The following is a 12,166-nucleotide window of genomic DNA, read 5'->3' as shown; positions in this document are numbered from 1 at the left end:
GGCCTCGATCAAAATGAACTTCCTCCTCCTGAAAGTGGACCACTTTTTGTGTATCCCCCTTACAAGTGTCACAGGTGCGCCTCACAAGGTTGCAGGGGGCTCCCAGCATCTGCTTGGTTAAAGCATCTGGCTGACACAAGGTAGGCCAAGGGGCAAGATAGTACAGACCAATCCAAATGTTGACTTTGGAACAAGAACTGGAAGCAGGCTTTATCCTTCTCTGGCAGGGAGATTGCAACCAAAGACTTTACAGGAAGGCCAGGGACGCAGGTGAAGGGGAGGGAGTGGCCAGCGGTTGGGGAGCAGGGGAGGCAGACCCACCCCCAGGAGGGTAGACGTGTGTATTAGATGCTAGGGAGGTTAGGCTGTAGATAAAGGACCAAAACACCCAGATTCCCCAAGGCAAGATCTTCACCAGTTCCTACTTCCACCATCTCCCAGTTCCCATGCCAGCCCTTTCTGCATGAAGAGATCCTCCCTGCCCAGCCCTCACGCGCTGAAGAGAACTCACAGCTCCTCCTGCACTGACCATCAGGTGTCACGGCTTATTTCTGACTGTGTCCACCTCTGCGGCGTGCTGTGTGTGTGTGTGCTCAGTGGTGTCTGACTCTTTGCAAGACTATAGATTATAGCCCGCCAGGCTCTTCTTCTGTCCATGGGATTTTTTTTCCAGGCAAGAGTACTGGAGTGGGTTGCCATTTCCTACTCCGGGGGATCTTCCAGACTCAGATCTTGAACCTGCGTCTCTTATGTCTCTTGCACTGGCAGGCGGATTCTGGGAAGCCTCCCAGCTCTGCAGAGCAAGATGAATCTCTAATCCAGCTTCCCTTATCTGGGCACATGGCCAGGAACTGGGGAAGCTCAGGAGAAGCAAACTCAGGGTGGCCCCAGGCACAGGGACTCTGCAGAACAAGGGGTTACAGAGCGAGATGCAGAGGAGGGACCCTTTATTCTCAGCTGGATCCAAGGATGCTGACTTCCTTTCCACAGTGGGGAGATTTAAGCAGGATGAGGGCAGGGTGGGAAGCCCCTGTGCCACGTCCCCTCCAAGGGAAAGAAGCAATGGAGGCTGGGGTGGGGGTAGGGGGCAGAGGGCTCTTGACGAGAGGGTCCCTGCTGATGCCAGGCACAGGCAACCCAGGCATGAAGGGATTACAGTAAGGAAACACATCTCAGTAAAATGCAGAACATACCAGCAATGCTGGGGCTGGGTACACGACCTTCGGAAGGCTGCAGCCAGCAGGAAGTGGACTGCTCTGACAAAGATCTAGCTGAGGGGGTGGAGCTGCCCTCCAGGCACAAACACCAGAGGGATTTCATGTAAATATCTTTTACCTTTGGCAGCAAAGAGGTCACCAAGTTTCCTCTGCTTCCTGCTTGTTCTTTTCTGGTTTACTGAACTCCCTACTATGAGGACTGGTTCTAAATTGGGAAAGGAGTACATCAAGGCTGTATGTTGTCATCTTGCTTATTCAACTTATATGCAGAGTACATCATGCAAAATGCTGGGCTGGATGAAGCACAAGCTAGACTCAAGATTGCTGGGAGAAATATCAATAACCTCAGATATGCAAATGACACCACTCTTATGTCAGAAAGCGAACAGGAACTAAAGAGCCTCTTGATGAAAGTGAAAGAGCAAATAGATGGGGAAACAATGGAAAGAGTGACAGACTTTATTTTCTTGGGGCTCCAAAATCAGCGTAGTTGGTGACTGCAGCCATGAAATGAAAAGACACTTGCTTCTTGGAAGAAAAGCTATGGCAAACCTAGTAGTAGAAGTAGTGCAGTGAAAGTCATTCATTAGTGTCTGACTCTTTGCGACCCCATGGGCTATACAGTCCACGGGATTCTCCAGGCCAGAATACTGGACTGGGTAGCCTTTCCCTTCTTCAGGGGATCTTCCCAACCCAGGCATCAAACCCAGGTCTCCCACATTGCAGGCAGATTCTCTTTACCAACTGAGCCATGAGGGAAGCCCATGACAAACCTAGACAGCAAATTTAAAAGCAGATACATTACTTTACCAACAAAGGTCCATCTAGTCAAAGCTATGGTTTTTCTAGTAGTCGTGTATGGATGTGAGTTGGACCATAAAGAAAACTGAGCGCCGAAAAATTGATGTTTTTGAACTGTGGTGTTGGAGAAGACTCTTGAGAGTCCCTTGGACTGCAAGGAGATCACACCAGTCAAGTCTAAAGGAAATCAGTTCTGAATATTCATTGGAAGGCCTGATGCTAAAGCTGAAACTCTAATACTTTGGCCACCTGATGGGAGGAGCTGACTCATTGGGAAAGACCCTGACCTGAGAAAGACTAAAGGGAGGAGGAGACAGGGACGACAGAGGAGGAGATGGTTGTGTAACAGGAGGGAAAGGGTCAGGGCACAACTTTTAAAAGAATGTTATAACCCAAGGACACAACATAAACCAATTAGAATCCAATGGGACCAAAGTGGCAGGCAAGACTAGATCTTAATCCTCAATCCTCAAGTGAAATGACACACCCAGAGGTGCCATGATAGTTCCACAGCACTGTTGGAAGTCCAAGGAGTGGGCAGTGGCCCAAATCCTGGAAATCTCCACCCCTTCCCCAAAATAGCTGGAATAATCCTCCCACTCTCATTAGCATATGAAATTATGCAGCCTATAAAAACTAACCACATCAAATTTTGCGGCTGGTTCGCCCTTTGCGATGGCCCTTTTCTCTGTATCTGAATAAATCCACTTCTTAACCTATCACTTTGTCTCTCACTGAATTCTTTCTGTGATGAGACATAAAGAACCTGAGCTTCATTATGTCCTGAAGCCAGGTACTGTGTGTTTTGGCTGTTTCAAGTCCCAAGCAGGGTTTTGGCTGGTTTTGAGTTCCAGCCACGTGGGTTCAAGTCCCAAAATGGGTTTTGGCTGGTTTGAGCCCCAGCCATGGGGGTTCGAGTCCCAATCTGAGGTAAACGGTTTCAGTTGGATGGTATCACCAACTTGCTGGACATGAGTTTGAGCAAGCTCTGGGAGTTGGTGATGGACAGGGAAGCCTGGTGTGCTGCAGTCCATGGGGTTGCAAAGAGTTGGACATGACTGAGTGACTGAACTGAACTATTATGCATGCTGGGAGCCTGTATACCCATGTGCAGGAGGCTAAGGGCCCCACAGTAATGACCCTGCACACCAGTGGAGTGTTCTGAAATTTAAAGAATGACTCACCCACAGCCAATGTGAACCTGATGATAAATAACTTTCCCATTTCATAGACCTGGAAAGTGAAGTTCAGGGTTAAGTGCCTTGCCCAGGATTCCTAAAGCTAGAACTCAAACCCAGGTCCTCTGCCTTTCAAACCTGCAGCCGCCTGACTTGAGGAGGCCAGAGATTCATTCCATTTTCAATCTGTTGCCTTTTCCCAAGAACAGCCTAGGAGAAAGTGAAAACAGGAATGAATCTTGACCTCTTCTCACCTTCCCTGGGTTCCCAGAGGCGACGGATGCAGACAGGGTAAGAAAAGGCACTGAGACAATGCACAGAGGTGGGGCAGCTGGGGTCTAGAGGTAAAAGTTCCAGATTCAAGTCTCAGTTTGAAAGGAGAGAAGCAAATCCAGCAGGTGCATTCACTACCTTTTAATTAATCACCTTTGTGCCCAGGACCAACTTGGAGCTACAGAGATGCTGGGGGAAATGTGTGATGAGTAACTGTAATATAAGCATGCTTAGTTGTGTGTGCTTCTTTACCCCATGGACTGCAGCCCACCAGGTTCCTCTGTCCATGGGATTTTCCAGGCAAGAATACTGGAGTGGGTTGCATTTCCTCCTCCAGGGGATCTTCCTGATCTGGGGATTGAACTCACACCTCCTGCATTGCAGGCAGACTCTTTACCTGCTGAGCCATCAGGGAAGCCCAAAAGTGTATGATGAGTCTTTGTTAAGCATGAAAAATTCTGGATGGAGGGTGGGAAGGAGGTTTGAGATAAATTAAGAGTTTGGGATTAACACATACATACTACTATATATAAAATAGATAAACAACGAGGACATTACTGTATAGCATAGGGAGCTATATGCGATGTCTTGTAATAGACTCTGAAAAAGAATCTGAAATCTGTATGTATGTATGTAACTGAATCACTTTGCTGTACATTTGAAACTGACACAACATTGTAAATTAACTATCCTTCAGTTGAAAAATAGAAAAAAAAAAAAAAAGTTCTGCAGTGGTGGGACCCTGCCTCTGAAAGAGGAAAGAGGCCCTGGAACACAGGCAAGGGCTCCCTTTGCCCACAGCAAGGCAAAGACCAGAGAAGAGCCAGAGGACTAGAGGGGACGGAACCCAAGGTGAAAACAGGAAGGAAGGAGTAGAGGAGGAGGGAAGGGAAGATGGGCTAGGAGGTCTCCCTGATGGTAGATCCTGAGTTGTGGTCTGAGTGTTGCCAAGAGGGGCTTCCCTGGTGGCTCAGATGGTAAAGCGTCTGTCTGCAATGGGGGAGACCTGGGTTCGATCCCTGGGTTGGGAAGATCCCCTGGAGAAGGAAATGGCAGCCCACTCCAGTACTCTTGCCTGGAAAATCCCATGGGCAGAGGAGCTTGGTAGGTAGTCCATGGGGTCGCAAAGAGTCGGACACGACCGAGCGACTTCACTTTGCCAAGAGGGGCTTCCCAGATGGCGCTAGTGGTAAAGAATTCACCTCCCAGTGCAGATGTTAAGAGATGTGGGTTTGATTCCCGAGTTGGGAAGATCTCCTAGAGCAGGGCATGGCAACCCACTACAGTATCCTTGCCTGGAGAATCCCATGGACAGAGGAGTCTGGCAGGCTCCATAGGGTCACAAAGAGTCAGACACGACTGAAGTGACTTAGCAGGCATGCTGCCAAGAGAGCAAGGTTTTTAAACCCAAGATCAATGAGAGCTACTCACTCAGGCCTGATCTGTACAATTGTGCCTTGTGAGCTGTAAAAATTTAGTTTCATTTTTTCTGCTTGAAAGCAGAAGGACCAAATGACAACTGCTTGCTCTTGCTCTTCTGTAACAGGAAAATCCCCTGTTGAGGCCCCAGAGTATCTGGCTTCCTTGACTGCCAGCCTCAGGTGAGGATTCTACTGCATCTAGATTGGCTCAGAACGGTGCATTCAAGTGCTCCCAGGAAGCTGACCTCTATATACCCATCAACTCTTCCCAAACTTTACAGGACTGTAAATAGTCTCACTGCTCCCACTCTGAGGAAGTCCACGCCCAAGGGCAAAGCCACTTGTTCAATGGCCAAAAAGTAGTCTCTCCATTCCCAGCCTGTTCTGGTGTCCCTGGAGTCCCCTTTCCAGAGACACCAGACTTCCTGTGTGGTCTTATTCAACTGTGGTCCCAAGCAAGAAAGAGAGAGAGAGAGAAAGGAAATCCAGTTGCTCACTCCACCATTATTCAATAAGATTAATGCATTTCATGCCCCAAAAGTTTTATCTCACAAGGCAGTAAGCTCTGGGCATAGAGATTCTTTCTGTGTCTTGCTACACCAAATGGACCTGGCGCAGATTTAAAAAAGTTTCCTCCAAATTCCTCCTTGTTTACTTTACATTCCAGCTGTTACATAATCCTCACTCTTACACTCACTTCTCTGATAACGTAATATGGAAGAATCTTGTCTGTAGTCTATTGCAAGTTAATCACTGAAGGGATGTTTGCCTATAAACTTAAATTATACATAACGGCTCATCTCTGGGAGCCCTGCTTCCCAGGTAATGAACACTGAGCTAAAGTATTAATACCTTTGTTTAGCTCCCAGAAAACCTCCTGACCAAACCTGTCAATGACTTCAGGGAACAAGACACTAACACATCCCCTTGCGAGGCTGATGGAAACCAGAGTGTTCGACTTTACTCCCGCCTCTTCAGTATAAAAGGATCCTGAATTTTAATTCAGGCAAGATGGATCTTTGGGGCAGGAGCCCACTGTCTTCCCAGTTTGCTGGCCTTAGGTAAAAGGTCCTTATTCCTTGCTGCAACAACTGTCTCTTGACTATTAGCTTGTCATACAGTGAGCAGTACATATGTATAGTCATACAGTGAGTAGACTTAGTAATGTTGCAGTAAATAACACTCCATTGCATTTATCTAATGCTTGCAGTTTATGAAATGCCTTGCCACCTAAGAAAATATATTTATTTAACACTATGGAATAAATGGGCTTCCCTTTCTCTGGTGGCTCAAACAGTAAAGAATCTGCCTGTGATGTGGGAGACCCAGGTTTGATCCCTGGGTGGGGAATATCCCCTGGAGAAGCAAATGGCAACCCACTCCAGTATTCTTGCCTGGAGAATTCCATGGACAGAAGAGCCTGGCGGGCTACAGTGCATGGGGTTGCAGAAGAGTCGGACACAACTGAGCAACTAAAGAAAACAACGGAATAAACAGACCAATCCACCAGACCAATCCACAGGCTTTTGACTTTTCCTTCTAGGAAACTTTTCAATGAAGACTCAACCATGGGCAGGAACCTTCAGAACTTATTAATGAAGTCATGGCAGGACTCCAACCAAGAGTCAAGTCTTTACTTAGGAACTCATCTTACGCCACCTCCTCACAGGGTTGTATAAAGGTCCCAATGAAATAATAAACTGATGGTGCTTAAAAATCTTATACCCACTTAAGTCACGATCACTTTCACAGCCCCAAGGGCTTAAGCCAAGTTCACAAGCAGGTAAAATGGGATGGGGCCAAAAGCTATCACTTACCCTCTGCTGGTCAAAGCAAGGAGCCAAGTAACAGCTTAGATTATAGCTGTCTGACCTGCCCCCATCCTTTGACTCTGCCTGTCCCAAAGAGATAGAAGAGGTAGGGAGATGTAGAACTCCACTCACTGACAGGCCCATAGAGCTTGAACAGCAAAAGCCCAAACAGCTCAGCATGCCAGACCTCCAGGTGGGATGAGCTATGTCAAGTTGACCCCTCCCTAGTCACTCTCCCAAGTTCTCTGCGCTGTCAGACTTCTCGGCTTCCGGCTCAATGCCACCAAGAGTGGTCCCTTTCTTTCCTCCCTGCCTCTCCGAGTTCAGGGGCAGGTGGGGGAGGAGGGGGCGCGATAGGGGTGCTGTGCAGTCACAGAGCTGCCGGTTTGGTGAGTAAAGTTGAGGGTGAGATGGGCAGCCCTGGCTCGGGGAAGATCCTAGGGCGCCCCTACCTCTCCCAGGGAAGGATGAAGGAAGGGCATTCTTGGCAGGATTTGAGAACAGAGGACCATTGAGCTGAAATCCCAGAGTAACCTCGGGTGCAGCCGGATCTGTTGCCAGCCTGGTGCTGCTATAATGTCCCGTCCCAAGGCCCCTCTCCACCTGGGTTTTGCAAACTCCAGCCCTTTTTCTTTCCACCAGTTTCCACCAGACGGTGCTGAAGCACCGTCTCCTCCCTCCCCCTCAAGATCGCCGACCTCTGCGGGGGGTGGGGGCGAGGAGGGGGGGGTCTCGGTAGTCTCAGAATGCGTGGGAACAGGAGCTACCAGGCGGGGTCTCCGAGGCAGCCATTGCGGACCTTCTGAGACTGCAGTTCCAGCAGGAGCCAGCCCCGGCCGGGGACGAGCTTTCCTTCCCCGCCCCCTTGTCTGGCCGGAGAGTGGGGGACGCGCGCGGAGTCCTGCACCTGGCTCCTCTCTCGCTCCTCTCCGCGGGACCCAGGGGCGGCCATCTTCCACGCTGGGGGCGCCAAAGTCTCAGGGTCCCGGCGCCCCGGTTTGGGGGAGTTCCCAGGCTCCGGCTGAACTCGGAGGAAGGAACGGACGCAAGGGTCCGAGCGCGCGCGGTAGATCCTGCACGGATCTCCACCGCTTGGGTCTGCCTCCGGGGCTCCAAAATCCGAACCCCACGGCACGCTGACCCAGCTGTGCCACGGGACGAGGATTCGGAGGGGGATGTGAGCGCCGTAGACACTTTTCCTTCCCACCGGGACGGCCCCCCCAAGCTCCACTCGGCGCTGGAGGTGTTGTCTGACGTCCTGAGACCCACGGCTCCTGCCTCCCTCCTTCAGCGGAGAAGGGTGGCGGGAGAGGCCCCAGGCCCTTACCGTAGCATCTTCCCCGGCGTAGTGCCCGATAACCCGCTGGCCCCCGGGGTGCCGGCTGGACCATTTGGTGATGTTGTAGACCTTGCGATCGATGACCAGCCACTTGTCGGTGCGCAGGTTGTGCTTCTGAATCTCCTCCCAGCGGAAGGTAGGCATCGGCGCCTCAAGCTCGGCGGCCCCCTCGCCCTGGTTCCCCCCCTTCCCCATGCTGCCTGCTGACCGGGTGGCCCAGTGCACTGAGGTGAGTGCGGTCCGGGCCCTTCTCGCTTTCGGCTTTTGTCTTCTTCTCCTCCTCCTCCTCCCAAGACGTCCCCTCCCCCAGCCTCCTCGCCTCGGCTCCGGAGTATCCCTGCCTTTCCTCTCCGCTTCCAAGTGCCCCGAAGCGGTCCCCTCCCTCCGGCCCTCCCTCCGCCCCCCTCCCCTCCCCCCTACCCCCCCAGCTCGCAGTGGACTTTTGCCTTCAGAGAAAACTCCTGGGTAGCTCAGGGCCTCGAAGCCTTCTTTGCCCGCCCCTCCGGCTCCCCCCGCCCGGGGCTCCGCATCCTCCCGCGTTCCCCTCCGCCTGGGTTTCCACAGTGATCAGCAGAGCGCCTGCACCAATCCGGGCACGTCGCCCCTCCTGCCATTGGCCCAGGAGGATCTTTCGAAGGCCAGCGGGCTGGGGCAGCGGTTCCCGGCTCCCCCGCCTGCCGGGCCACGCGGAGCCCAGAGGGGCCGGGAGGCCGGTTACGTGTTCGAACTCCTCCCTCCCCCCACTCCAGCCCGGGGCGCCCGAGGAGATCCCAGGGGAGCCTGGCGGGCAAGAGGGGGAGGCGGTTGGGGTTCCGGGCGCTAACGCGCATGCCGGCGACCCGCGCTCCCGGGTGTGCACCTGATGCCCGCACAAAGAGGGCCGCGCGGCTCCGCGCGCTTTGCGGTGGGGACCGGCCCAAGGCCGGGCTGGCGGGCGCGCAGGCGCGGCCAAGCCACCGGGCGGGCTGTTTCCACTGGGACCGGCCTGGTTAGATGACGCCCTCCCCTAACCCGCTGGAATCGGTACTCCAGTATCTCCACATTGTGCTCGCTGTCCACACTGGCGCCCTCCTGCAGCCTCCCTGGGGGAACGCCAGCCTGCGGCTGGCCCAGGGTTCCAAAGCCTGTAATCAGTGAATCTTAGAAAAGAATTGTGGAACCTCTTATGTGCTTCCTTGTGTTCGGCGCCATGGTGGGGAGAGGACGGAGGGGGACGCCGTGGTGGGGACGCGAGGACTTGGTTCTGGCCCTGAACTCAGGAATCCTTCAATTGGGAAGAAATACTATGGAAACGATACAGGACCTCCTACGATGAATTGTTCAGTGCTGTTATACAGACTCCGGGAGATAAAGATGGGGATATCAAAAGAATAGACCTGTACAGGCCCCCAGCGCTAATGGACCGAGCTGCTTGGGATTAGTGCCCTAGTGAAAGGATTGCCTGGCTTAGAAAGCTGAATTCCTCTACCCACCCAGGTTTTTGCCTAGTCTAATAACTAAAATGATATAAGATATTATCAGGAGAAAAAGAAACATTTAATAATATGTATACCTCCTGTAGGGCTTCCCTGAAGGCTTAGATGATAGAATTTGCCTGCAATGCAGGAGACCCAGTTCTGATCCCTAGGTTGGGGGAGATCCCCTGGAGAAAAGAATGGCAACCCACTCCAGTATTCTTGCCTAGAGAATTCCGTGGACAGAGGAGTCTGGTGGGCTACAGTCCATGGGGTCACAAAGAGTCAGCCAGGACAGAGGGACTAACACTTTCACTTTTTCATACCTCCTGTATACATGTGAGATACTCAGAAAAACTGAGTAACTCCCTGAAAATTGCATGGTGAAAGCTCTTCACCATCTTCAGTAAAAAAAAAAAACAAACAAAAGATGTGGGACTTCTCTGGTGGTCCACCGGCTAAGACTCCGCTCTTCCATGAAGGGGGCCAGATTCCATCCCTGGTCTGGATCCCATGTGCCAAAGCTAAGAGTTCACATGCCGCAGCTAATATTTACAACAACAAACAAAAGATGTTGGGGGTGGAGACCTGTGGAAGGTCACCAGGAAAAGCACAGTAAACAAGGTTAGGTTTTGTGCGGATTTGAGGCCTTATCTTCTGCACTGGACTTGAGTTTGAGTAAACTTCTGGAGTTGTTGATAGACAGGAAGGCCTGGTGTGCTGCAGTCCATGGAGCTACAAAGAGTCAGGCATGACTGAGCTACTGAACTGAACTGAACTGAACTTCTGCACTGGTAAGTATTTCTAGAAGTAAGGTCATCTTCCTCTTCCCGGTACATTGAGGGAGGTACCCTTACAGATGGAGATTTCCCCTGTACATGTGAATGCCTCTTACAAAAGGGTAACTTCTACTTAGTTTTCAGAGCTTCTCATGGTCTGCAGTTTCTTAAAAGTAATCAGCCTGAAATAGCCTTATGCCAAAGAGTTAAATTCTGTGGTGGCAAATTTTGTTCCCGTATAGCAGAAAATTCCTTTGAAAATTTCCCAAGATGTCTCACAGCCCAGAAACTAAGTTGGTAGATTGGTCCATACCACATTGAACCAATTTCCCAATGGTGAGACTAGGTCAGTTCAGTTAGAGTTATATGTCTCATTTCAGGAGGTAAGTGATGCAACTGGGTCCCCAGAGTTAGCCCTATATTGTGCAGGAAATCAGGTATTTAATAAGAGGAATTTCTTTTTCTTTTTTAACTTTTAATTTTGTATAGGGGTATAGAAGATTAACAATGTTGTGATAGTTTCAAGTGAGGGACTCAGCCATAAACATATATGTATCCATTCTCCCCAAACTCCCCGCCCATCTAGGCTGCCACATAACACTGAGTAGAATCTGTGTGCTATACAGATTCTCTGTACCTCCTATACAGGAGGTCCTTGCTGGTTATCCGTTTTAAATCCAGCATCATGTACAAGCAATCATACTTTTGTTCTCCAAGTTTGTGAGTCTTAATATGAGGAATTTCTAAGGAAACAAAGTGAATGGTTGGAGCAAGTTATAACCCAATGTCTGAGTCCTGAGAGCTGCCAGTGAGAGCTGACATCAGTTCTAGATGTCAGGCTCAAAGCATCTTCACATGGAGTGAGGGCAAATGGTGGCAATCAGATTCTCCTGATTTGCAGTTTGAATGTCTGATAATATCATGCATGCTGGTGGCCCATCGAATTTTTCTGAATGGCCCAGACAACAACAAACACAAAGAAGATTGTCTAAACATGAGGTATTGTGACAATTTCTCTGAAGTTTATATCAAGTCATTCAGTCTGTAGGGCTTTGAGGAAAAGAGCAGCTTTTGTTCTTGGTGATTCCAAGTCAGAAGGTTGGGAGAAAATTGGAAAGTTTATTTTGGAGCATCATAACCAGATATTGAAGGAAACTAGTAGAATTCAGGATCCAGTTCAGTTCACAAGTGAATAACAAAATCTCAAAGACAATGAACAGCACTAGAGTCTGATATCTACAAAGGTGTGCTATTGAAACAATTTTTCTCTTTAAAATCACCCTGTTCAGTCACTAAGTTGTGTCCGACTCTTTGCAACCCCTTGGACTGTAGCACGACAGGCTTCCCTGTCCTTCACCGTCTCCTGGAGTTTGTTCAAACCCATGTCCATTGAGTCGGTGATGCCATCCAATCATTTCATCCTCTGTTGCCCCCTTCTTCTCCTGTCCTCAATCTTTCCCAGCATCAGAGTCTTTTCCAATGAGTCGGCCCCTCGCATCAGGTGGCCAAAGTATTGGAGCTTCAGCATCAGTCTTTCCAGTGAATATTCAAGGTTGGTTTCCTTTAGGATTGACTGCTTTGATCTCTTTGCTGTCCAAGGGACTCTCAAGAGTCTTCTCTAGCACCACAGTTCAAAAGCATCAATTCTTTGGCACTCAGCCTTCTTTATGGTCCAACTGTCACATCCATATAAGACTACTGGAAAAACCATAGTTATACAGACCTTTGTCAGCGAAGTAATGTCTCTCCTTTTAAAGATGATGTCTAGGTTTGACATTGCTTTTCTTCCAAAGAGCAATTGTCTTTTAACTTCATGGCTGCAGTCACCATCCACAGTGATTTTGCAGCCCCCCAAAATATAAGCTGTCACTGTTAACTACTTTCCCCCCATTT

At 50.1% G+C, this 12,166-nt stretch overlaps 1 protein-coding gene across 1 annotated transcript in view; it reads right to left on the bottom strand.

Annotated features, from left to right (window-relative positions):
• Window positions 1-8,438, bottom strand: part of FADS2 (fatty acid desaturase 2) — a 37,575-nt gene extending 29,137 nt beyond the window's left edge. Inside the window, exon 1 of the mRNA XM_043452301.1 lies at window positions 8,029-8,438. Within this exon, the coding sequence (XP_043308236.1) occupies window positions 8,029-8,235 (207 nt within the window). The 5' untranslated portion in view covers window positions 8,236-8,438. The remainder of the gene's footprint in view (window positions 1-8,028) is intronic.
• Window positions 8,439-12,166: the final 3,728 nt, after the last annotated feature.

The sequence above is a fragment of the Cervus canadensis genome, chromosome 29 (assembly GCF_019320065.1).
Source record: "Cervus canadensis isolate Bull #8, Minnesota chromosome 29, ASM1932006v1, whole genome shotgun sequence".
Lineage (NCBI taxonomy): Eukaryota > Metazoa > Chordata > Mammalia > Artiodactyla > Cervidae > Cervus > Cervus canadensis.
The sequence above is the reverse complement of the archived record's forward strand: the minus strand, read 5'-3'. Positions and strand labels throughout refer to the sequence as shown.